Raw genomic sequence first — 27,243 nt, 5'->3', positions numbered from 1 at the left:
GTTTTACCTGAGTTGGGTTCTCCTCCCGTTGTGCTCTGGGGGTGGGAGCAGCTGGCTGCACGGAGCTTGGGTCATGGCCAAGGCCAATCCACAACAAATGGCCTAGTTCTCTCCTATATTTATTACATTATATGTAAGTTAATAGCTTCAGGAATTTATTTAATATTACCTGCTTTTTTTAAAAAACAAAATGCTTTTACCATTACACTTTCCTTCTATTTGACAAAAAGAGTTACAAGAAGTCAGAATAACCACTGCTTAAGGGTGAATGAAATTTATGAACAAATGACCTTAAAAATATTCTATTCTTGCCCTCCCATTTTAATCCTTTTACAGCATTTGTTACAAAATTATATTAAAAATATTTATTATTTAAAGTTGTCTCTGCTGTATATTTAAATGCATCTGTTACATTTTTAGTGCTGTAATGTTCTACCATTTCTTGGAAACTTGTAAAAGAAAAAAGACCGTTTAAAAAAAGGTAAAAAATTCCAATTTAGACTTGTTTTACCCAAACAGAGAACTTGTAGGGAAATGTTCATCAGATGTGAACACTGAACTCGCTTGTGACTCAGGATGCTCCATAAATAGAACACATATTGATGTTGTATTTCAGCAGATGCAAATCACCTCCTTTTTTCATTAGGCTATGTCAGAGTCATGCCAAGATTTTTCTCTTTTTGCAGGGCTTTTCTGCCTGCCTTTTTAAAGGATTTAACCAAGAAACCATGCTCATGCTATCTTTAACTCTAGATTAAATGAAAGGTAATGACTAAATAAAAACAGTAAGGAGCAGGTAACTAAAATGTTAAGGGATTTTTAGTCAGGCTGCTCAAAACCAGTTCTGTTTTCCCCTTTTCTTTCCATCATCTTATTTTAATGGGAACTTTGCCTTCTGAAGAAAGGTCATCTGAAAAGATTTAAGTACTCCACCCTCTTCAATTTGCATTTTGTTCATGAGAAAATTAATTCTGAACTTTCCAGCAGATTCCCTCAAGAAATCCAGGGAAGATATTGACATTTCTAAAGAAAAAAAACCCCTTCAGACTTGAGGAAAAAAAGCAACAATCATGAGGAGAAAAACACCCACTTGAAATATTAAAAGAATGTTTGCAGGCCATATTTAGAGCAGCTTAATCTTTATGCTACAGGAAATCGCAGCATCTTTTTGCACATTACTACATATTTCAAAGTGTGCACCTATTTAATCTGTTAAATGCTAAGCAGCATACTTCCACCAGTATAAACATATTATTTCCTTTTCAGAAAGTGCTAATTGCAATAGGTAGTCAAATGAAATGTTGCAGTCCAGGTCTAACTTTTAACCTTCTGGGATGTCTGTGCTGCCATAGGGCACAGCCAGCACATCATTCCAGTTTGCAGAGGCACTGACAGCAATGGAACCCAGCTCAGCATCCATCCCTTTCCCCACTTCTCACCTGCGCCACAAGTGGCTGCAGGGCAGACACAGCTCATAGGATTATTATAGGCAGCTTTGCTAAGACCATCTGTTCACTCTGACTTCACAGTTCCAATATTTGATAAATGTGTTATATATCCTTTTTCCTGTTAACTGAAAGATCACTTGCAAGCTCAGACTCATTTGTAAACAGGAAGCCCCAAGTACTTGTTAAAGCCTTTGGAACAACTTTCTTCTTTTAAGAAGACACAGGAGTACCAGGATGTACTTTGATAGTTTGTTTTCATTAATATAATTACAATACATTCTGGACAGTTACAAAATCTGGGGAATCTGGTTTTCTCCATAGATTTTGATTGCATATTTCAAACAACTGGATGCCTTTCCATTACATCTGAACCCTTTTACTATAGTCTTAGTAAGGACATTCAGTACAGCAACCCTTTTTTTTCCGTTGTTTCAGCAACTTTTAGTTCTGTTTTGTGCCCCAGGCTTTTATGTCCACCTTGAATGCTGGTTTAGCTGCTTAGTTAAAAGCCTGCAGCCAATCTCAGGTTACACCAATTCAAGAGAAGACATTTCCACTGGGACAATCTGGAAAAGGGATATATGCAAAATGTTTTCTGGGTCACTTGGAGTAATAGCATTTAGTGTATTTGTAAAGTCATATCCTACTGTAGATCAGAAGGAATTGCAAGGTAAGTCAGACAAAGTATTTAAATTTTCAGTTTAGGAGAAATATTTGGCTCCACATGAACTGACAGCATTGTTCAAAGATAGCAGTTTTCTCAAACAAAATATATTGCCCATAATACAAGCTATCTGGCATTCTCAAATACAAGAAACATTCCCCTGCATAACACTGTTAAAATGTAGAAAACATCAGCTACTGAACCTAAAAACATTTTCAACACACTTTGATAAACTTTAAGTACATTGTACTTAGCTGCTTCAGAACACCTCTTTGCATCAATAGGTGTGGCTACATATAGTTTCCATTTCCAGGCCACTGAGTTACATGATCTTCTTTGTAGGAGCCAAACAGTAGGCTTGCTCATTTCTACCAAGTCAGTCCAGCTACATTCTGGTCCCAAAAAACACATACCCTACCTCTTCTGACAAGTGATAGGGCTCTGACCATAGGAGCACACTGCAAAGCAGCAAAGCATTTGAATAGTTGGCAAAAGGGTTGAAAGGCACATAGCTTGTCCTTAGCAAAATTTCCCTGTTCCACTTGGGGTGCCCATTGAGGAATCAGTATTGGGACTTAGCTTGAAATAAAAAAGTAGTAAGAAAATGGAAGCCTGCCAGGAAAAAAAAATTGGGTTGCCTTTTTATTTTAATGTTAAGATTTTAGTGTTGCATGTTTTCCTCTACCTTTCCAGTGAAAATTAAGGAAGCTATGGATGCGTGTTAACCGTACGTATGGACTTACTACTACTGGAATACCAAATGGTAGAGCTGCTGTAAACTGTTGCAAGTACTAAAAGCAATGTTTATAATGGTCTGTACAGCATTTGCAAATATTTACTTGGAAAAGATATTAGTAGTTCTTATTTTTCTCAGCATTGCTTAGAAATGCTAAAAAACTACAACAGCTAAACTGCTACTCTACACCAGATCAATTTACCCCAACAGATATTTAGGAATATATGCCATTATATTTAAAAATACCAAGTTCCTCTAAGTGGTAAACCTAGAAGATTTTACATAGAGTTAGAGATAAAATATTAAAAATTATTGTTTCAACTCCACACACTTGACATCTGAATAGGAGTGATGTAATCATACTATTTATTCCATCAGTGAGACAAAATGTAGTATGGAACTAAATTTCTGAGATTTTTAAATAGAAAGTCATTTAACTCATATATACACAAAGAGTTCTTTCCACATATATTTACATGGCAAATATGTTAGAGGAGAACCACTATGACTAAGTCTCTACAAGTATAGCATCCTTTCTGAGCTATTCTCTCTGCTGAAAGAATTCACAGAAGCTTTGAAGTAAAATCTAAACAATTAAAGTTACCTATATTTCACAGTAGGTAAAGAAGCCGTTAAATGATATTTCAGCATAAGGTTTCTGGAAACAGCTACACAGTAGAGTTTTACATCCACCCTCTTTTCCAGCATCCATGGTGAAACTAAATCTCTTCTCAGTTTCAGGAGAGATAACAGCATAGGTAAGATGTGTGTGTAACTGTAGCTCATCCTCCTCGGTAGAGGCTGGTCAGCCGTTCTAGTTCTTTGCAGTTCTCCATGGACATGGACTCTGCTTTCTTTCGGAGGCGGTCGTCTCGATATACTTTTGCTGCATAAAGTAAGTCTGTTTCTTTAAGGAGAAAAGAGGAAAGGTTTTTTTTTTGGTTACAAACTGAATACTTGGCACATGACAGAGCTGTACAAAACACCTCAGGTTTTAACCCTTGCCCTTTTTTCCTTCTCTCTATTCTAACTTCCCTCAGACACCACTGAAACAGCACTGCTACAGTTTTCCTTTGCTGAATCTTTGTAAAAATTCCATCTTTTTGAGCAGGTAAAGCTGTATCGCCTTCCAGCTCCCTCAGAGTTCATACAGCAATATCTGAATAACAAGAAAAAACCACACCCTACAAAAATCCCCGAGAACAAAATAACAAAAAATCCCCTACTACTTCTGTCAGACCTCATTAAACATTACAAATATAGGCCAGTCTCAGTGATCCTGCATTGTTATTGATACCTCTAGCATCTTGTCTGTGCCCCAAAAAATCCAATCTTAATGTTAAGCCCTTTACTTCAACTGATGCTGATTCAGACTGTCAATGTTCAGAGCTATTAATAATTAAGAGCTCTCTATATTATACTGGTGCTCAACAGCTTGACATTGCTGAGCATTGTAATTCTGTAAAATCTTTTTTGTCACTTCAACTCAAAATGCAAGACATTCTTAAACGTCAATTAACCCTGGATAGATTTTAACTGTCAAGGAGATTTAACACACAACAGGTATTTCAAATCCATAAAACCACAAAATCAGCTATTTCTATAATCGGGGAAAAAAAGAAGAACCATTAGGAGCCTCTTACTCAAAATTGGTTTGGGTAGTTTTCACAACCTGATAAATTACAAGTACCAAACAACTGGACTGCAGAGACTAAAGCTGGACAGGAACATGTGATCTTACTCAGAGAATTACATTCTATTTGCTTCTGGTCAGTTTACGGCCAGCTCATGAATGAATTATTTTTCCAGTTTTCTATGACTGAAGCTCACCACCTGAAAAGTTAAAACCATCTGGTTTCAACACTGATGTAATTTTAGCAGTGCTCTTCCCACAGAGTTCACAAAATGGTCACAGATAACAGAATAAAATTGTAACAGATAACATGTTAAAACTGATGCTGATTTAGAAAAAGCTGGTGGTGCTCTTCAGTATTCTTATGCTTTAACACTGAATTCTAGGTTTCTGAAAAGAAGTAACTCATTGTATAATACTACACTGGAGAAACAGATGGCAAACTAAAACCCCTTGTTTTACAGGATGTGCTGCCTGTCCTTGGTTGCCTGGAAAAGCAGTGTTTGTATGTACTGTGGTCCAAGGCAGATTATTTTTTCATCTCTCTGGAAACACCTATGTAAGCTTCTGGTTTATTTATTTACTTATATAAAAGCACCTAGGGAAATGAGCTATTGCCATGATAAATTAATGTGGAAGACATGAGAATTCTCAGAAATCCCAGTGAGTTAAGGACAAAAGCTTTGTCATTATCAATTTAGTGTAGTCTAATTTTCTGAGAAATGGTCAAAGCTAATAAAGCAGCAGGTTAAAATTGCTGATAATTTGCAAATGGTTGTTAGATCACTGAGTAAAATTCAAAAAGTAAGTGAAACTGGGGACAATTTTAAAGTGAGAAACAGCAGGGCACCTTACCCTAACTTTTGCGTTGAGATATTTTAATAATACAAGCACTTCCTTCTTGCCTTTATTTTTATAGTAGTGCATGATTTCATGAAATTACACATATTGCCAAACTTACTTTGTTGCCTCTCCTTCCAACAATTATTACGAATGTTGGATACATAATCTTCTTCCACGCTCTTTTCCACCTTCTGTAATGACACTCCTTTGTATTCATTTCTAAAGTCCTTATTGACATAATAAATGACACCCAAATTTTCTGTCTGCATTTTTATGGTCTGTCCTGTACTTCTGCAAAAAAGGAGGCATGGGGGAGAGAAACATTAAATATTAATTTGATTATTGCTTTTATACCAAAAATAGACTTTAAAAATATTGCCATTACAGAATAAAACCAGCACATTCCTAAATTTGCCATTTCGAGACAAATAATGAAAAGAATGGCTCTATAATCTGCTAGAGAATAAAATTATTGCATTTACCTAAACATTAAACTTCTGCTGCCTAAACACTTGATCTCAAAAAAAAATCCACTTTACTAAGACACTTATTTCATACCTCTTTAGCCAAATATAAGTTTTAGTAATAGAAAATTACATTCAAACTCAACAGAAACAGGTCACTATTCTGTAGCAACCCAGTACAGCATCACCATTCTGAAGTGTTTGCTGCCAGCCCTGATAAATTCATTTTCCTGCTGGCATTCTGTAGATTAAAAATCAAAGACCAGATGCAAACATTTTGGCAGAAAAGCTTTTCTAAGCATCACAACAGCTTAGTTGTAGAAGGGGAAAAAATCCTACTCCAGAAATAGAGAACTTTTAAAATCAGGAGAAAAGAACATGCTTGATTGAAGTTACTTATTTCTCACAAGAAAAAGAGGTTTAAATATCCTACTGTGTGAAACAGGTAAGTTTCACAAGTAAAATTCTTCACAAGAAAATGAAGATTTTGCCATCACCTAGAATGGAGCAAAGAACAGACAATCTTCCCAGCCGTCATCATGTTTAACATTTAAATGAGGATGAAAAAGTTGCTTTCAAGTTCTTCACCTTCTACAAACACAGATTACCCCCAAAAGAGTAATGAGCCTTAAGAGATGTCAGGTTTTGATTAACTATGTTGGAGATGTAAACACCTTTGCAACATGCCATGTTGCATGGACCCACTGCCTTGTACTAGACCTCCTGAACTCCAGGTACTGCTGACCTCTTTTCTCCAGTATATTTTCACAGCATGTTCTTTGCACCTAAATTTTTTGTTCTGTTTCATCTACACCTTCCCTCCCTTTCTTCACTGCTGGAAATCAAAGATCAACTAATGGAAGACTCTCCACAATGCTTCTAAGTGGGAGAGGGTGATGACAATACCTTCCCCTCTGCTTTAAGGTAATGTAATTAAGTATTACTTACGATCTTGGGTATAAGGCGTAAGGAGGGTTAGATACCATCAACTGGCTCAACAAGGAGACAAAGATCAACACAATAATAGGCATCAGCTGAATGACCATAGAAAAACCTCCCTAAGGAACAAAACCGATTCAGGTATTTCATAAATCATCAGGCAAACAGGTAAATCTGACAATACTTAATGCTAAGTGTGACTTTTTGCTTTAAGCCTCAAAAGCTGCTAGGAAAACAGTAACTGCTAACACTGTGGTATTATCTGAACTTTCAAATGCATACACAATTTCACACAGTGCTCAAGCTGCAGGAGCTCATGGGTGAGCATGTACGCACAAGCAGCTACCAAATAAAAGCTGGATTCAGCTACGTTGTATGCCATTATTTGGTCTCATCTATACAGTGATATGTGATTATACAGGTCTAGAGATAATTCATGTAGGTGAACACTGAGCCATAAGTTCAGTTCTTACCTCAGCCCAAATAAATTTTTCAATGCATACAAGGATTAGTGGCCACAATCAGTGGCATACATAGGTTAATAATACCAGTCACCAGTAAGAGAGTGACATACAACATCAGGTTTACAAAACTAGGCTATTACCTTCTCTAATTTGCATGCCTATTTATCAGTCAGTAAGTGAACCACCCACTGAAGTTTAAAATACCCAACTGGAAGGTACAAATCCTCCTCTACAGTACAGAGCTCCTGTACAATCACAATACTGAAAGCAAATTTTGTAGTTTAAAGCCCATGGTGCTTTAACTTACATCACCCCTCTCTTCCTCCCTCTCGTGCCCACTCTGACGGTGCTGGTTTGGATGGCTGTAGCCAGCACGACCATTAGAAAACGAGTGTACACTACCTGAGGAAGGAACATCCACATTTAAATCATGTACAAGAACACTATTTAGAGGTCAGTACAGAAACAACATAAAGCACTTTACATTACTGCACAACAGCACATAAAATGACGTTAAGGTATCTTGAAATTTCAAAGTTGCTTAAAGGAAGTATTTTAAGCTGTATGATAGTAACCCCAAAGAACTGACATTTTTGGGATTTAGCAACACTTGAGAGAAAAATAAACTGATGCAGATTGTAGAGTTGGGGTTCAAGGCTGTCTGGAATTACTCTACTATTGTGTAACATCATAAACTCTAATGCCACTCAGGGCAGTATGTCTCGACAATTATGCTGATGTATACAAATACCTGTTGGAAAGGCCCCTCCAAAAAACATGTTGAACAGATCCTCTGGAGTAATATCTGCCTCACAACCTCTATGGAAGTTGAATCTGCCATTGCTAGGGTGATTGCAAGTTTGCTCTTCACTGCCTGTAAGGTCATACTGCTTTCGTTTTTCTGGATTACTCAGCACAGCATACGCATTTCCGATTTCTGAAGCAAGGAATAAAACACAACTCCCATAAATGCATGATAAAAGCTATTCCAGCATGAAAATTGCAATTTCAGTGTCAAAAATAGGCAGCTAACGATGCAATTTACTGTATGTTCCAAAACAGCTACAGTAGAACAAGGTCCAGAAACATCTCCACTTTTCTTAGAATAGCTTCCACAAAGTTTCCCACCAACGCTATTCAAAGGCCTTTTATCCTGTTACACAAGGCAGAAGGCAGGAGAGCTTTGTTTCCTTTTCTAGGGGAACACCTACCCTTGTGGAAATGTTCTCTCTCACTGCAGTTACAAAAAAAGCATCAAGCATTACAATGAGACTCTGAAGCTGGGTAACTGCAGTGTGCTCTGTCAGCCTAGCTTAAAAAACCATCATGGACTCAGCAGGTTTTCTTTAGTTTCATTTGGTAAGTGGGCATTTTTTGGAATGCACCAACTTCATTGTCTACAAGTGTGTGAATGTATTTTTCTTCATGCTTCTGAAGGTATTTATGGATTACATAAATAACACAAAGTTGTGCATGATGTAACCTGAGGAGTACAACATGCATGCACGACAGGAATGTGTGTGTTGCTTGGGCGGTCAGTATGACCACAGCGTTTGGAGGGCCTGGCCTGGATGCTTGTCCCTGTTTATACTATGGTATCACAAATGAACAGCATCCATTCTGGCAGTAGAAAAGAAAAAAAACCTCACTTAGATAAGCATGGAAAAAATCAGCAAGAAAACCAATGTATATTGCTGACTTTAGAAGCTTTTTTCTTGCTGTGCACAGACATAATGATCTAGCACATTGATGGAAAGTTTGTGTTGCCACTTGATGAACAATCTTCACTCAGTCATATCTTCATCAAACCCTTTCTGCCTTCCTCTCTACTCTCTCCTCCAGGCCTCTCCAACAAAAGAGTTCTTTTGCAGCCAAATAACGCAAGGCACAGGATTATGATTTTCAGTGTTGAAAAGCCATCAGTCATCAAAAGTTCGTGAAAGGTGCAACACTATAACCTCAACACAAGCAAATACGACTGTGGCTTTATAATTAATATTTTAAACATTATCCAATCTAAGCAAAAGTTAATGAGTTTTAGCTACATGTATTTTAAGATGCCCTTAGGAAAAAACCTAAGCAATTCCTTTAAGTGGAGGAGAAAACCCAAAGAAATGAAGCCTGGTGTTTTGCACTGAAGCATGACACAAAAACATCAAATATTGCTCTGTTGCTCAGTACAAGGATAAAATTGGTAGTAAAAACTTAAATTTTCCCAAGAATTAAAAACTAAGAGATAAATCAGGTGACTGCACATAAAGTGAAGTTACCCTACTGTCACAATATGCCTGTTTGTTACTTGCTCTTCGTTGGTGCTAATTCACAACAGATTTGATTCCAATACAATTTCCTTTTCAAAAAGGACATAAAAATTAAAAAAGTCACTGTTCAAAAGTTTCAAAGGAAAGATTTTTGATTAAACTGATAAAAGATGGCAGAAGTTATTACATTTGCACAAACTTTTTGATTTAAAATTCACTTCAGTGAGACTGCTCAGTACAATACAAGTATTAGGTAGATCAAGATCTAAGTAAGTACCTGACCTATCATGAAACACAATTCTGTTTTATAAGGTGACCTTTCCTTAAAATAAAGCATTATTATGAAACAAAAATTATGGTTGTAAACTCCTTTTCTCAGATGGATATCAAAAGCTGATCAGATATCTTTAAAAGAAAACTAAACCATGAATTTACTCAGCCATAAAAAAGGATTAGGATAATTTCAATGCAAGAAAATGCTAGTTGCCATTAAATAATTTTTGGTCAATGAGATTCCCCTACAAAATTTTCTGTTCATTTACTCATCTAGTTAAAAACCAGAAAGTGAAATTCAGCTGAAGAAATTAGACTTGAACAAAGTGCTCACATTAAATAAAATATTAAGAAGCTGATTTTTAACATTTTAAAGATGATTTGAAATGCTATTAACAAGGAAGAACTATTTTATTCCCAGGGCCTGAGACAATTTTATAGAAATAGTATCTTTTATATAAAGACATCACATAGCTTATTAAATGAATCAATAGCAATCAACTTTCCTGCTCTGCTGTATCTACTTTTCACCTGGAATTGTTAATATTTTATTATAATTACCTCTTAAAGTCTGTATCAGAAGTCTTGCTCAGGACTTTTTTTTTTCTTTTTTTCCCTCCCCAATTTAAGTGTTTTATCCGAATGATTTTTTTCAAATGTCTGCATGTAAACCTCACACAGGAAAAAAATAAAAAGATGTACCATGATCAGACTGTTTATGCATTATAATTTCTTACAGATTCATATTTTTCTTCATCTGAGATGAAGCTGTAGTTTTCTTTATAAAGCTTTTCTTCAATAACTTCCCTTGTGTAGGGCTAAGCTGGGCAGCCGTAAATAAGGTCAAGTGAGACTGTAAATTTTACCTAAAAAATGGTCAAAGGCAACTACTAGTAAGGCCATGATTGAACTCAGGTGTTTTTATGCAGAAAACGTAGTAAAACTACTCACATAAAAGAAATTCTAAGGAAGAGGCAACTTAGTGTGACACATGATTCAGTAAAAACTGCATTTTGCTATCAAGGATTGCTTTCTTTTTTCCTAGCTCAAGTACAGTAAAGATCCAAGGCAATAAAATTCAATGACTACATTAAGTCAACAACAGTAAAAAAGTGCAAATGGGTTTCACAGATCAAGTATTTGTTCCCTGTACTGAACATTACAGTCAATTTTTTGAAACCAAGCCCTACTGCCAAAGTCCATGCTATTTATCTATACTTCTAATATAACAAAGGTCAAATATTTTCTTGAATAAAAATGTCAGTTCAACAACAGCTAAAAAACCCATTTACATTTGTAAAAATACAAGTGATGAATGCAGATAAATATATTTTATTTGGATGGAGTCTAATCATAAAAGAAATTTAAAGTAAAAATGGTGTTTTACTTTTAAAAGCCTCTGTTGCTCCAGGTGCATGGTTTTTGTCTGGGTGGAATTTCAAAGCAAGTTTTCTATAAGCCTTCTTTAGGTCTTCTTCACCTGCATCCTTTGACACTCCAAGGACTTCATAATAATTTTTACATTTCTTTATACTGCAAAAGAAAATGACATAAAATGTTGCAAGCAGAAAGATGTAAAGATAATGGGTTAACACACAGCCGTGAATGAGGTCATACACTACACTGGTGCATTATATTACATCTTTTGCTTTCAATATAAATTATTTTTAAAATATCCACTCTAGAAACAAAGAATGTCATTCTTTCATAATAAACTCACTACTGAGCTTATTATGTACATTTCTTTTACTTCTACTGTAGAACTACCACAGTTGTAAGAAAGGGCTTCAGTTTGCAACTACTGTAGCATTTCCTTAGCCACAATTACATGAATATTGCTATTAATAATGCATAAAAAGAAGGTTCCAAATTTACTTTGCACAACTAGCAGATACAAAAATGTGTTTTGACTGTAAACAGCAAATGCACTTCAGTATGAAGGATATAAAACAAAGCAAACAACACCTCCCTTTCTCCAAACAAAAGTCAAATCATACCATCACTCAAGCATTAACTTTTCAGGGAATAAAACATGTGAGAATACTTCTGCTGCTGGGAATGCACCAGGATCTTAACAATCTTTCTGTAAGTGTTTATGTATATTCAAAGTCACGCTATCAGCTCCAGCAATTACATATTTAGCTTATCTCATATAATCACGTGTAGCATTTTTTAAAACTCAAACCTCAGAAATATTCTTTTTGTAGGCTGTCTAACCCAGACAGGAAAAGCAAAATCTGGAAATGATGTAATGATTTAGTATACTTCCCAATACCCCAGAAGAAAGAAAGAGCACATAGAGGAAAAGTGAGAACATTAATTCTTTGTGGGCAGGAAGAACTGATCAAACCAGTAAATACAGCTTAACAATCAAACCAAGTTACTTGGGTAAGAATTCAGAAAGAAAAGGCTGAATCCCAAGCTTGCCCTGCAGAAATAAGGCACACTGACACAGGGCACATGCCAAAAAAAAAATGGGCTGGGCTGAGCAAGAAATAGAAAATACATCCAAAAATACTTTAAAAGCTTCATGTGAGTCTCTTCACATGGCTGTAATTGTATCTGCATTCTCTTACATGCACAAATGTTTACATAAATTTGGGTTTAATGTTTCCAAGACTATACACAGGGCAGCCATGTGGAAAACAAGGGGGCAAGCAAGCCTTTGACATTCTCATGGAATGAGAATCCTGTAATTAAGGGAATGTGAGCATCACAAGTACAACCACACCATCATGTGTGGTCCGTGCTACTTCACAGATTGATCAAATCAAGTTTCATTTGAGGGATCCTGTTTCCTGTGTTCAAATACAGGAGCTTTTATGGAAGCCTCGGTGTAATGCTCACAAGAGCACTGAATTGAATGTATGCAGGCAGCTGCCAACACAAACATCCTGTGAAATAAGTATAGCTCATTATATTGAAGTAACATTTAATAAACTCCAATTAGGAAGCTGATAGAGCTAACTAAAAAGAACACAGTGAACCCATCAAGAAAGGAGGGAAAGAAAATACATTAAATTATACTCTTGAGTATTAGAAACTTTTTTTTTTGGTAATCTGTACAAGCAGAAAGAAATGTGGTAGTATACAGATCCCTTAATCCATAGCCTCAAGGCCAGGATGACTTATGAACTGTACCAAGAACGGGTAGCTTTATTTAAATGTGTAACAGTATCAAATTAAGCAATTTCATGAAATAAATGCTATCTCAGCATCCAATCTAAGTTCTCTTCAACAATTGCTTCTGAGCTATCTGTAGGTCAGACTCTTCAAAACTTTGGTTGATAAAAAATTACATGGCAAGTTGTCAATGTTTAGCAAAGTTGTTACTGTTTTAGCATTAAAACTCTGGTGTTAAACATTAATTCACATGTTTTTAAGCACTGTGCATCTTCAACAGCTCTCTCCCTCAACATCATATTGTCATTTTTCATGAAAAAAAAACCTAACACAGAAGTTTATTTATTTGCAATATACATGCATTTCACAACTCCAGGATGCCAAGAGGAAAAATATGGGGAAAAAAAAGAACAATGCAATAGATGCCAACCTGTTCTGCTAACTCCCTAAAACCCACTTGAGAGTTCCCTCCTGTTCACAACCAGTGGATGTTCCACAGTGGATGACCCTCAAAGGAGAAGCAGCAATGGTGGGTATCTACCAAAAGATCTAAAGGATTAATGCAATCACCTCCATGCAACAGCTTTCCTGAACCTGGCCCACAAATGAGGTATTTTTATCATTGAGAAACATGTTCAGCCAAGGTATAACATGTTTTTGTTTTTTCTTTGCAAGTCTTTCCTAGCGGTAAATGAAAAATTCTACAAACACAAATGTGGAACATGCATATACATATGGAAATTTTGCAGTTTAGCAAGATTTTGGATTAGGGAGATCAAACTTTGAAGCTAAGAAACATTAAATGATCTTACAAATGCACAGGGGGCAAAAACCACACCTATGCCTGGAATTTTCAGCAGTGACCTTGTGCTATGAAGCCCTTGCCACACTCTGACAATTAGCCAACAATTTTATACCATTGCTTGGCCACCTCAAGGCAAAAACCACCTGGACTAGAAGTTGCCAGCATCTGGCTAATGCAGTTTCCTCCTGGGAGGGAGTCAGTGACTTTTGCCAGAAGGTTCCTGATGGAGCACAACTCAGGGCAATCATAACAGGATAACACCTCTATTTTTCCCCCCTCAGCTGAGTTCATGTGAGTTCTGCACCAAAACTTGCACTGGGGATGGTGGGACAAGCAAAGATGATTAGAAGGTGCTTTCCAGTTCAACAAAGTTATCAGTGCTTGTGATGTACTCCTGAGAAGCCCAACTTTAATGCATCACAAATGGAACCTGGTAAGTCAGTTTATCACAGGACAAACTGTGGGATCACCACGGTGCAGGTCATACACAGCTGTGCAGCCACAAGGCTTCTCTAACACAGCCCATCCCCAGATGCCCCAGCACACAGCCTCAGATGCTCCGTCCCTCCTCATCTTTTAAGAGAGTTCCAAGTCTTCTTCCTCCAAGTCTTCTGCTCCAAGTCTTCTTCCTGCAAAACTCCACTCTCCTCATGAGAAATTTCTCTCCAGCTGCTGGAAGCTGCTGGCAGCCATGGCCAACTTGATTCTTGTCCCTCAGAAGATGCAGACATTTTTGGACATACTCCTCACCTCTTTACTTTAGCAGACTGACCTCTGACAATCCTCACTCAGCAAGAAACTCTCAACTGCACCACTGAATTATCCTGTGGAGATTTGTCATGGGAAGGCAAGTGGATGGAAGGATCCACTCCTTTCTCACTTATCTCTTACAACAGGGCACAAAAATCGGCCAGTAAAGGCAGGGGAAAAATTAAGGGTAAATCAGTGGAGGTTCTGGAAAAGCTCCATCACTTATGTTACTGCTGGCTTTTAACTGCACCTGAAACCCCTGCAACACTCTCAGCATGAACAACTTTCTGAACGCTGCATTTCAAACTGCTGTTTGTTTGATCTTGCTGCCCTTAAGGCACTGCAGTTCCTACTGCTAGTTTTCTTGGATACGTAAAACTCCATGCAGACATTTATTTTTAAAATTCTGAAGTACACATCACTTGTTTACTAACTGCCCATTCTATATTATTTTTGTTGCTCTTTATTTCTGGCTTATTTGAAGTTTGGTGTTTTCACTGATACTTTGCTTGGGGTTTTGGTTTTTTGTGAATTGCTTTTCTTGTACTTTTCATTTCTGGTTGGATCACATTTGTATCTGAATTTCTATCAAATTATTTCTGTGATTCCTCTCCTTGTTGCATTGTTAGTCCCCTGCCAACACCTTGGCGCTGTCCTTCTGATTAACAGATTTGCTGGCTGTTCCTGAAATAACACCTGACTTTTACAGAATAGACTTCTCAAACTGCAGGAGAGCAAGTGATGGCCTACATTCATCCCGAATCTGTTGACAGAGGTATCGCATCACGACCTGCAAAGCTCCACTATCCCAGCTGACAAGGTACCTGCAGCAGAACTGGTCAGCCAGCTCCAAACTGCAGCACCAACAACTCTGCTGGATGCTGGGCTCCTCTCCATGCTCTGATGGCTGACAGCAGACGAAGCCCTTCAGGTCCTGAAACATCTCTTCTCACCTGCAGAAACCCTAGGGCTGCCACCACTGGTTCTCCTGTGACTACAAAATGATGTGATCCTAATGCTGTGCTTGTCAGATCACTTTCCAAATCTACAATTCAGATTAGGTCAGCACTGCCAGCTTTTATCAGATTAGCAAAACCTATCAGAGATGCTTGCATTACTGTATCAAATACTTGCAGCAATGCACAATCATGAAATTTGGAGTATGATGAGGTATTTCAAAGGGTCTTCCAAAGCCTCACAGAACAGCCCAAAAGACAAATACTTCAACCAGAAGCATGTCAAGGGAGCCACAATTATTTCTCCCAATGGTAATCTGAACTGAGCAGCACAGTGAGCAGCAATGTGAATGTTAGTGACAAAGAACCCAACAAGAGGAAGCTGTACTGACTTCAGATCCTAGAGTTAAACAGAAAAACACAGTAAAATGCAGACCAAAATCTATACAGGTCAAATTTCCAATTATGCCAGAGAGCCTGATGCAAATGGTAGCTGAGCTGGGAATGTGCCAGTCACAGTTTGGGTGACAAATGCGGCCTGAAAGAAGTGCTCTAGATTGGGAAGAGAAGGGCACAGCATTGTCAAGGAACTCGAGCTGGTACCAGCATATCTCTAGTTTCTGAAACAAATGCAGCAGAACTCTCAGACTTCTGTTGCACTGATAGATTCAACCACACATTAGGGTGCTTGTCTTACTACCCTGCTCTTGGATGTACCTGATCAGTTTGTTTCTACTGTGTGTATTATATGAAACAGTCAAGGCTGTGTTTACATCAGCATACTTTTCTCCAGATTTTATTTAAGCTTTTGTTTTAGTTATGAGCTTTCTGACAAAGTCCATCACGTCTTCTCTGTCACTTTTCTGTGACATGTTCTATGACTATGATTTCCACCTTAATTTCTCAACCATTCAACTGGATATTTCAAAAATTTATGGCAGCTCTACAGCCTAATTAAAGGCATGCCCTGATTTCTTTGCTTTGGTGGTTTGGTTTTTTTAACACATACTGATTGTTCTTATTAATCCACTTCCAATTAATTATCTTCTTGACACTATGCAAGAAAAGAACCAATATCTCTCTTTTTGCTGGATTTGCTTAAGTGTCAGCAGAATGCTTGGAAAAAGTCAGTCACACAACTTCTACTCCTACTTTGATCTATGAAATGTGTAGAGGCAATTTTTTGGTTCGCTACATGAATTCAAATCAAGCTACTGATTATTCCTGACCACTACTCGATGATACTTAATCCTGCCTTGCAAGGTTTCTACAGAGCTCATGCCTCTATTCGTTTGTTTTGGTTCTATCTCAAAAATCCAAGTACAAAACTTGATTCTTGTGCTTTCTTCCAAGAAGCAGGCACTGGCAAGGCAGGAAAAGCACTATTTCACCACAGTTTTCACAAGACAACAACGCAAATTTAGCATACTAGTAGTCATGGCAGTTTTCTTTCAGATGTCAAAAAGGCAATATGGAATACATGCTATGGCTTATTGACTAAAAAAAAGAGACCAAAGAGGTCAAACACCATGTGCATTTTAAGATCATTTAAAGAAACCCTCTAGAAAACATACAACATGAAAATGCTTCAATTTTTGTCGTGCACATGATTCTCACACATTTGTCTTAAGCTGACATGGCTTGTGTAGCTTTCAGTTGCCTAGAGACTTGTAGGGCACTTGCTCTAAGAAGGCATTAAGTCTGCTGTGGGTCCTAGCATACTTCTGCTAGTCTCCTGTAAATATCTCCCACATGCAGGACCCCTAAGGGTGTTAAGGCAACTTGATCCAGTTCTCAGTGACAAGGTAAGAATCATTAAGAAAAAGATCCATGTACTACAGATGGGATTTTCAAAGCATTTCCACTTAAAAGCAACAAAGTGCTGCAGTATCTCTCAACCTTCAAACTGTCACACTGAAATAGCAAGCACAGCTCCCACAAAGAGCAGCATTACCCAGCACTTATGCAATCAAAGGAAATATGTTACATCTTACACTTCTCCCTGTTGAGCAGCTTGCAAGCTCATGTAATACTCTACAGAACTGTTATGGTAACTTGCCAGTGATCAGTGTCCCCTGTGTATGTGGAAAAAATGAAGCCAGTACAGAGGTGCTTGTTTGTACTCATAGCTACTCACATTACTAGAGTAACCCTGATGAAAATTAATGCAGCTAAATTAGTTACATTGCTCCAAGCACATCCTCACTATGCTTCTTAAATCTGCTGTCACAAGCAAATTCAAGATAGCTGTACAATTCCAGGAACTTTAATCAGTGATCCAAGCCAGGGAGCTCAGAGTCAGTCTGACAGCTCAGTACAGCTTACAACAAAAGCATTGGAAATGGCATGGAAGTGTAGCTGAAAGCGGAAGCGCTTTCCTTATGTCTGCATTCAGTTACTGAACCAAAAATTCCTAAAGGGAAGAGTATTTGAGGATAATGACTTTTTGAATCATGCACATGCAAACCACTCTGTTTGTCCAATGTCCATGCTGAGTGTCAGAATTTATTGAAGTTTGGAGGTTTTGCTACCTTGCTGTCTATAAACTTCTTCCCTTAGAGAAAAAAAAGACAACAACTGGGCATGAAACACTGTTTGAAACCACCTCTGTTCACACTCTATTTCTTTAACCAGTTCAAACATTTGAAAACCATTCCACTGCAGTACATCAGAAGCATATGGTGGTGACAAACTATTCTCTAAAGAATACCCTCTCCAAAGGGGCATGTTTCATTTAATTGGAAAAATCTGGGGCCTGACTGAAGCAATATCATATGCTGTCTGTCATGTTTCCAACTAGACAGCTCATACTCACTGTGGTTTAAACATGAACTTTCTCTCAGCTATCATCACTGAATGTGTTATATTTTTCCATTTAGTTTTAGGCCATCATTTCTATTTAATTCTGCTCTCCTTGGCAAGGCACGCATGTTTTTTAATTCTTAACCACAAATTTTTTAAGTGGTTTATGTCACTAAATAATAACATGACAAACATTTTTGAAACTTTCAACATGAACTCAAAACTTGCTCTGTTGATCACTGCACATCTAAACAAAAAAATTCATCTCTCTCTAAAGGTTCATGAACTGCTGTATTAAAGGATGGCAGCATTCCCCAAGCGAAGGTGAAGATGTTGTTTTAACATGATTTTAAGTGATATGTTAAATAAACAAGTATGTGTTGTTCTGTAAGGTACTACAATTGCTTATTTTGCAAAGATCTTGGTAAGTTTTAAAACCCCATATTAAACATTCAATATTCTTGAAGCAATGTTGCATCAAGATTATTCTCAATGTGCAATTCTTGAATACCCCTAACTCCGGTCCTGATCTCAACAAACTGGATTAAGCTCTTATAGCATCTAACAAATCCCTTCAAGAAACCAATACCCATACCACAAAAACCTACCAGAGAAAAAAAAAACTAGCTCTACAACACTATTTCAGTCAAGACAAAGTAGGTAACATACCTTCTGCTAAAACAAACAAACTGACTGATCTTGGAGGGAACCTGATGTCAAAGCAGACTGCAGCTCAGAATGGCACGTCACAGGTGAGTGACTACTGGCACCAAGACAGCCCTCCTTGCAGCACCTTTCTGGGAGTATGTGACATGTCTTATTTTGACCTAAGCCACATTTACAGAGGACTTCTTTCTGGATATTTTGTCTCACACACGTGTGTACAAGGACACATTCTACATTAATTTTACCAAAAACATACAGGCTTATCCAAGTTTTGTATCACAAAAGGTAATAACATTAATTAAGCAGAGATGATGGTAAATGAAAAGCACTAGTAAATAACACCAACAGGATAACCATGTGAGAGCTGCTGCTGTCTACCTGCCTGAATGCAGAACTTCTGTATCAACAAAGAAAAACTACTTCTTTCGTCACTGTTAGCACAGCTGAACAGATTACTGAAATTCAGGAAGATCCCAAGATTGTATCAACAGTAACACACATTTCACAGATGCACACAATCCACCCCCTCCTTAATTTCTGTTATGCATAACATCCAATATACACAAACCAGGAGACGGGGACCTCTTGATTTCCCTTCAAGCTCCCTTGAAAATATTTGGGCTAGGCTTATGTGAAAATACCAGGGTTTGAGCTGTGCAATTGCCTTGCTACATCCACATTTCTTTAGCAGAAACCCAGGCACATATGAAACAATATTTTTCTTGCTTCTACAGCCAGCAAGTATGCAATAATAGCATGACTTAAGACTTACTTGCCTCAAAAAGGCATTTTTATTGACCTTTGTTTCTTTTCACACATCCTTTCCTGATGTCACCTCATCTTAATACTATCAAGCTGCACTAAGCAGAGTTTATACTGCAACTCAGATGATGTATTCTAGTGTTTCTCAGACACCTCTACATCCAAACCAAAATCATTTTAACATTCGTCTAAGACCAGCCTGTACAGCAAGATTAGCTTGAGAATAAACTTTAGGAGTGACCATGTATCTTTAGTATAAAAATATTTAATAGAAACACTGCCTTGCAAGTTGTACAACAGAATTTTCGTAACTTTTTCCATTTACCATGAGATCTACTCAATGACTATTTTGAGTATTATTTTTCCATAAAGTATCCTTACTAGTTTGAATCAAGGAGTAGCATATTTCTTGCAGAAAGTGACAGCATCTCATTCAGTGTCTAAAACCAGCAAAACTCTTCCTTCCAGTCAAAATTCATTACAAATAACCCCTCTGAGCTAACTTCAAACTTCCTGTGGCTCCTTTAGATGATAGAGTTGAAAAGGTAAGTAGATAATACACAGAATGAAAAGCAGTGACATATTTAAGCCATACCTTAATACTCCTTCCATTTGGTCTTTGTTGTAGCCTTTTCCACTTTCACCTGCAGCAGATGCATTGCTCTCCTTCGTGCTATTGGGCTTACTTTGATCACTGTTACTGGCTGGTTTTCGGCAGTAAGCGCCTCCCCCAGCAGTACTTCCATTCTTCATAATAGCTTCCAACAAAACTATGAAAACAACAGTATATCATAGCATCATTACAGGTATTAGTGAATAAGTCAGGGCTCTCAAGCATCTCAGATGAGAGCATCACGTGACAAGACTAGCTGCTACATCCTCCTTCCTTATTGATCACCACTTTGCGTCACAAAAGTTTCTGCAGCCAGTCTAACAATTCCTTTTCACGGCAAAACTATGGAAAAGTGTTTCAAAATTAAATGACCGGACTCCTCCCATCCATATCTGCCAAGGTAATGTAACACTGGAGAGAATATGTCCAGGTGCTTCATTTCTAGATGCTTTTTAGAGGCACTGAACCTGTGCCTTGGGGTGAAAACATCTGAACACCTGAATAAGCAACTGCAAATTGAAGAAGAGGAACTAACCTTACACTCTATAGAAAGTGCAAATTATTCCACACAGACATCAAGCCCATCTCCAGCACATTTCAGTCCCTGCAGTACATATCTATCAGTAACCTGAGTCATTACTGCCACAAACTGATGATGCTCTGTTCCTTCCAGGCAATATCAGCTGAAATTCAAACCACTGTTAAAATGCCACAACCAGCCAAGGACCAGCCAAGTACACCCAACTCAAGACCTGAATCTTGAAAACCAGTTGGCTTCTGCTAGTTCTTGAAATCCTCTTTCACTGCATGCTCCAGCAGATCTCAAATTTAACAGTTTTAATAAACATTATACACAAAGCCCGGTTTCTCTTTCTGTATATAAGCCTGTATTTTGGGGGTATTTGTCTTAGCAATGAATCAGGAACAATACCATTCTAACATAAGGGACTGCACACAAAGTACAATACAGATCAGAGATCATTAAATAGTCCACCTTTCATGAACACAGATTCCTTCAGAGCAACATGGCAAACCACACAGGCTAAATTTGTTTCATAAAGAAAATGAGTTACTATCTACATTAAAAATGCACTAATAAAAACTGCTAAGGAAAAATGTCCTGTGCAATGTGAAAGCATAGCACTTTCTTCTAGAAAGCAGCCAGTGGGAAGAATCCTTAAGAATTTTCTCTTAAATTAAAAAAAAAAATTCTCCTCTGCTTAGCATGGTCTTTCTTAGAGCAGCAGAAAACTGGGATCCTACACATCACAGCTTGTGTATCAAAGAAAGTAGAGCTTTGTTGAAAAGGAGAGCCACCACTTCTTAAAAGCTCCCCAGTATTTACTTTTACATTCACTTCTTAGTGAATAGCTACACTCAGCCTGAACGAGAAAGTCAGCTGACTTCAGAGCCGGTCCTGCCCTCCGCCTGCCTCAGCAACACTCATGGATTGATCAGATCAGGCTCTTTACAGCAGATATAAGGAAACAACCAAGCTCTAGATGTCTAGTTGTAACTGAGGGCATGCTCTCACTACAAATGAAATGTGGAGCTTGGAAACAGGAGAGCTACAGTTGCAGTATGGATTATAACTGAAGGACATATTCAATATTTGCAATACTTTATTCTAATATCCTTGGTTGTGGCATATGAAGTTCTGAGGTAAATGAAGTAGTAACAACTCCAACGAGGTGACCAGGTCTGCAGATTAAGAACTAATCAAGAACAGAGCCTCGAATAGACAGTGCCCTGGGAATGAAGGATTTCAGTCTGAATGTGCCCCAAAGTGCTATCAAAAAACAAAACAAAAAAAATAATTATCTATCCAGTGAGTATGACATTTAACGATGGCATCACATAGAATCCTACTGAACATGTGGCCTTCTTGAAATGATGCTTACTCAAAGTTTTGCAGTTCCTCCTTTTATATTGGTATTGCTCTAGAAATTTCTCATCCCTGCACCAACATTTATGCAGAATCTGTGGGAGCAGAAATGGCAGAAACACAGGCATGGGCAATGGTTTGCATTTTTAACATCCAGTGTTTCTTCACAGCAAGCATGGCTCTAAGCCTCTTAATGAATAGGTTTGGTTGCAGTATACTTTAAACATCACTACTTTCTAATCCCCACCTCAGACCTCATAATGGAGCTGCATTGCTGAGAATACAATGCAAGATGTTTGAAAAATAAAATTCAAATATATCAGTGTGAACTTCTTAAAATAGCAGGACACAGCGTACACAAACATGCTATTGTCTTCCACTGAAAAAGAAAACCACACAAAGGGTATGGGGCCATTGTTTCTTTCAAACAGAAGATACAGTTTAGATATTCAGAAAATACTCTGACTCTTCCATGAACTGCTGGTGATAAAACCAGCTGTTAGAATGGAATACTAACACTGCATTTAAGAAAACTTTCACTGTGCATCTAGTATTTCAAAATAGGGCACACGGGGAACCAAAGACTTATTTTATTAGCAGGTAAGACAACGAATCTTATCTCTGAGTGTGTCTGAGGCCTCTCTTGTGTGTACTATTACCTGCTGTTGAATGAAAGATCCTTGGACTACATTTGATTCCATTATGCATTGAACATGACCCCCCCACTTTCACTAATGGAAGAATTCTGTTTAATTCAAAATTTGTCCTAATGCAACAGCCTAAAAACTAAACTGACATGCTCCCCAAAAAAATTTGTTTTTAAAGGCAGCATCAGAAATGGGGCAAGAAAATTTGAAGAAGCACTAAAAAATAAAGTTTTCCTTAACATTGTTTTCTGCCTTCAAACAGAATCGCACCTAAGTTTGAAAGGGACATTTTGTCCTTTGTTATCATTAAACTCACTCTAAAAAATCTTTTCCAGACAAGTGATTGGGTTCTGTTCAGTTGCAAGATGAATCACTAGCAAAAACCAAAATCAAACACTTTTTTGAACAGCTGAAGCGTAAAACAATTTTCTAGCAAAGAATGACGTCAACGTGGACACCGCTACTATGAAGTCATTAGCTCAGTATCATTAAATAAGCACTGACCTTACATTTCACACTAGTAAAGCCTTAAAATAGCACTGCTGCAGTCAGCGTATTTCAGGCAGAAGCTTTGTTTAGCAAAACTAAACTTCACTGATGACTGAACTAGTGCTGAATGCCCTTTAAACGTAAATGTTGCCAAAAGCAGATCACACATGGCATTGTTTTAGAGACAATAGTTAAAACCTATTCTCTGCCCTTTTGTAATCCACTACAACATCAGGAGGAGGAAGCTCCCACCAGTAAAAGATTCAGCATTACCATTCTCATTGCTTTTATGACTGACAACTTTGTTTGTGAAATGGTGGGCAATTGTTCTCAAAACGATACTAAAGGTACAGCATACGAAGAATCTGCAACTTCAGTGAGAAATTAGTTCAACTACCTTCCAACCTACACTCCAGAGAAAAATAAATTAGCAGAGAGTCAACTGGGGCTGCACCACATTGTCCTAGCACCATAAAAACCCAACACATTATGACTGTAAAATAAGAATTTGTGTTAGAACTAAAGGGACTCACAAAACCTTAACTGCTTCTTTCTCTCTGGTTAAGTGCTATGACACATTTTTGATTACCTGAATTATGAATTACAGGTTGGATTTTTTTCTTCAAGTGGACCCCCAACTAAAAGATGCCAATGAGAGCAGTTTAATTTGTTCTTAGAGTCAACTGCCAGTTGTAATTTACTGCAGCCCTTCCAGAACCTGTCCTGAAAAAAAGACATCTGTGTCCTTGCACTTTACTGCACTTTCAAGAGGGCCATTTAAGTACCTCAAACTTTAAAACCAAAATAAATGCAATGAGTTGGTGTTGTTTTGGGAGGAAATGAGTTTAAAAGAATTAACAACCTCCACAGATAGAAAACGGAAGCACAGAGATATTAGAAGTTTACAGAGTCCCCTAATTTCTAAGTACCTAGTTCAAATCAGGCCTAGGGCCTGAACTTTTTCAGTGGTATTAGGGCAGCTGCAATTTTCTTTAGCTTCAGATGGAGCTTTAACTGCCCACCAGTTCCATAAATCAGGCCCTTGTTTCAAGCTGAATACCTGAAAAACGAAGCAAAAACAATTAGCTGGTCACTAATGGAAACAGCGTGAACTGACTTATTTAACATCACACAGAAATTCTCTGAAGCTTTTCGGTTTAGGAAGATGAAATTCCCCAGATTACAGCCCACTACCACAAGGCCAAATTCTTTTCCACAGGTTTGTACCTCATTTGTGATTGACTTTGCTAATTTCCACAGTGAATAAAACAAGTGTCCTACAGACAATAGCCTAATTAGCCGTCTATTTCTTGCACTGAATACTTGATAATGGTGGTTATGTAGTGGCAGTCCTACTTAAAAAAAAACCAAAACAACCCAAATGCTCAAAACAAGTCAGACTTTTTTTCCGGAAAGCTACTTCAACTCTTTGAGATATAAGACGATAACAAGCTGTGTGAAGCAGACGAAGATTTCAATTCAGCTTCTTTCTCCTTGGTGAAAGAAGCTGAATTGAAATCCTCTGCCTTCCTGCCTCCTGACCAACACAGATTCCAAAAAGCTCCAAGTATTTTCATGCATGTCATGTTCTCAAGCCACGGAAATTTAGGGGAATATGGCAACATCCATGCTGTCTTGCAGGTGAAAAGAACACTTGAAAAAATTAAACACTAATTAAAAAAGAAAAGCGCCAGTGAAGTCTTCATTTATTGTTTGCATATAAGAAGAAGTCAGGACATAAGAGGCCCAAAAACGTTCACTGCATCTCCTCACAGCAACTCCCAGTCAAGATTTGGCCTCAGACTTCCACTGCAGAAATGGCAAATGCTGAGGCCTTTAAGTGGTACAGAGCACTGAAGTTGTTCCTGCTCCTTGCACAGCACAGACCACGTAAGTGAGAACCAGAGGAACACAACAAGTCCCTGCTGTGTCCAAAGGTGTTTTGAGCCGACTTCTGGCACTGTGTGACAGAAAGGCTCCAAGACAGGTAACACTTCTACATGCACTGAAACCTTACTACTGTTCCTTTGAAAGAATTATTTCTAAACACTTTTTGCTAAAAGGTTGCTAACTATTTTTTTTTTTTGTTTTAGTACGGAATAGTCAGGAGAGCTAATTAGGTCTTGGGGGTGCCACATATTCTATTTTCTCTAGCAAAGGTAGACCCGTGTGCAATTCCTATGTGGCTGCTCTACATCCAAAAGGGAACCAAACCCAAAAAACCCCAAAATACAAGTATATTAGAGAATGAAGACACGGTCCGCTCTGGAGCTGCAGCTCTCATTGCAAGCTGTTAGAGGGGGTGATTCACAGTGACAGAAAAGAAGCCAACCCAGACTGTCTCGGCCTGGGGCCTGAGATGTCCTGATGTTAATCGGGGCTAAGCCTCGTCTGTATGGCTGCGCTTTTACTGATTGCTACAGGGAGGAGAGGGAATGCAGGCGGAGCTGGGTCGGCCCTGGGAGATCCCCGCTGGCACCGGGGGAGGTAAACCCACTCCTCCGCAGCGCCTGACGCCAGAGCCATGCGCTGGCGGGGGAAGGCACCTGCCCTGAGCGCTGCTCCCGGGCACACACTCCGGCCTCCTCTGCCAGCCGAGCCGCACGCCCCGCCGGATCCCCGGGCTGCCTTTGGGGCCGGCTCCGCTCGCCTCAGCCTGCACGGCCCCCCGGGGGAGACCCCCCGCGCCCGCCCTCCTGCGGGCCCCGCGGACGGTCCGGGCTCGTCCCGACGGAGCCGGGCAGCGGGAGCGGGAAGGGGGCCGGGCTTCACCTCGGGCCGTCTCGGTCGGGTAGAGCTTCTGCGCCTTGTTCAGGAAGCGGAGGGCGCGGTCGCGGTTCCCGGCCTCCAGCGCCTCCCGCGCGATCCCGATGCACTTCTCGGCCTCGTCCCGGTTCCCCTCCATGGGCTTCTCCTTCCGCCGCCTCCGCCCGCCGCAGCGCAGAGAGAAGGGGCCCGAAGCCAGAGCGGAGGCGGGCGGGGCGGAGGCGCCGAGAGCGGCGCGGGGCGTCAGGCGGGGCTGCGCTCACTCCGCAGGGCTCATCCCGCCGCTGCCCCGGCGCTGCCGCAGCCCCAGCGCGGCGCTCGCACCGGCGCCAGCCCGGCCGCCCCTTCCGGGCCCCGCCGCGCATGCGCCGCCCCGCCCGCCCGGGGCTCCGCCGCTGCCCGGCCCGGAGCGGCTGGAAGGGCCGCGAGCGCTGGGATCGTCCCAGCCGGGAGCGCGGCCGCCCTCAGGCCCGGCCCCGCGAGGGAGCCGGCTGCGGTGGAAAAGTACCGTGCGCGCTGCCGCAGCACTGCGGCCCCGCACGGAAGCGAGAGCAGCCCGCGCGGTGGCCGACTCTGCGTTACGGCACTCATTAGCACCGCGCAGCGGCTGGCTGCAATTAGCGACAGCAGCTACAGCCCCGCAAGGACTGCTGCGCCGCGGAGGAAGCGCTCGGGTGCTGATCCAGAGAAGCACCGCAGCGCCGGAGGAGTGCAGCTAGCACAGGTCTCACCAGCGTCTCCGATCTAGGTCACCACCTTCCAGCTAGTGCTGCAGCAGAGATTACTGCCTCCGAGAGCTTAGGGAAACAAGAGCCGGTTCTCAGCACAAGCAAGTCTATTTACAGTATTGCACTGCTGACTGCAGTTCTGGAAGGCAGGGAGCTTGCTACCCCCAGCCACACAGTAACCATTCCCCTCTGCCTTAACAAAAGGAGGTTTTCCCTTACCACGACACGCAGGACTTTGCTATGCAAAATGAACTAGCAGAGTGGGGGACAGCTGAAGGTGTGCCCAGACCCCCCTGTAATCCACTACTGCTGAGGATTCCACTGCATGGCACAATTTAAAGGCTGCTGCAGTACAGTCCGTGCATTCGCGGATGTCTGTCCAAAGCTTTTGCAAGCTGAAATAGTAAGAGAGGCCCTAACACGAAATTATGCGAAGCATGGAATTTCAACATACCTTCAGCTTATCCTACCCTCCTCCATGACAGACCCTCTCCCTCTGTGAAGGCTGACACTGAGTAAAACTGGC

At 39.7% G+C, this 27,243-nt stretch overlaps 1 protein-coding gene across 3 annotated transcripts; it reads right to left on the bottom strand.

Moving 5' to 3' along the window:
• Window positions 1-100: 100 nt before the first annotated feature.
• Window positions 101-26,369, bottom strand: DNAJB14 (DnaJ heat shock protein family (Hsp40) member B14). Of its 3 annotated transcripts, XM_038134690.1 has the most exons (9): window positions 25,996-26,131; window positions 24,153-24,283; window positions 20,185-20,359; window positions 11,113-11,258; window positions 7,943-8,128; window positions 7,499-7,593; window positions 6,737-6,846; window positions 5,443-5,615; window positions 3,192-3,755 (listed from the first exon to the last, which is right to left on the bottom strand). In XM_038134690.1, the coding sequence occupies exons 3-9, from the start codon at window positions 20,340-20,342 to the stop codon at window positions 3,631-3,633; spliced, it is 993 nt and encodes a 330-aa protein (XP_037990618.1). In that variant the 5' UTR covers window positions 20,343-20,359; window positions 24,153-24,283; window positions 25,996-26,131; the 3' UTR covers window positions 3,192-3,630. The 3 variants fall into 3 exon arrangements, with proteins under 3 accessions (XP_037990616.1, XP_037990618.1, XP_037990617.1); XM_038134689.1 differs by lacking the exon at window positions 24,153-24,283 and having other exon boundaries at window positions 25,996-26,306; XM_038134688.1 differs by lacking the exons at window positions 20,185-20,359; window positions 24,153-24,283 and having other exon boundaries at window positions 101-3,755; window positions 25,996-26,369.
• Window positions 26,370-27,243: the final 874 nt, after the last annotated feature.

The sequence above is a fragment of the Motacilla alba genome, chromosome 4, assembly GCF_015832195.1.
Source record: "Motacilla alba alba isolate MOTALB_02 chromosome 4, Motacilla_alba_V1.0_pri, whole genome shotgun sequence".
NCBI lineage: Eukaryota > Metazoa > Chordata > Aves > Passeriformes > Motacillidae > Motacilla > Motacilla alba.
Note: the sequence above shows the minus strand (reverse complement) of the source record. Positions and strands in the feature narration are given on the sequence as shown.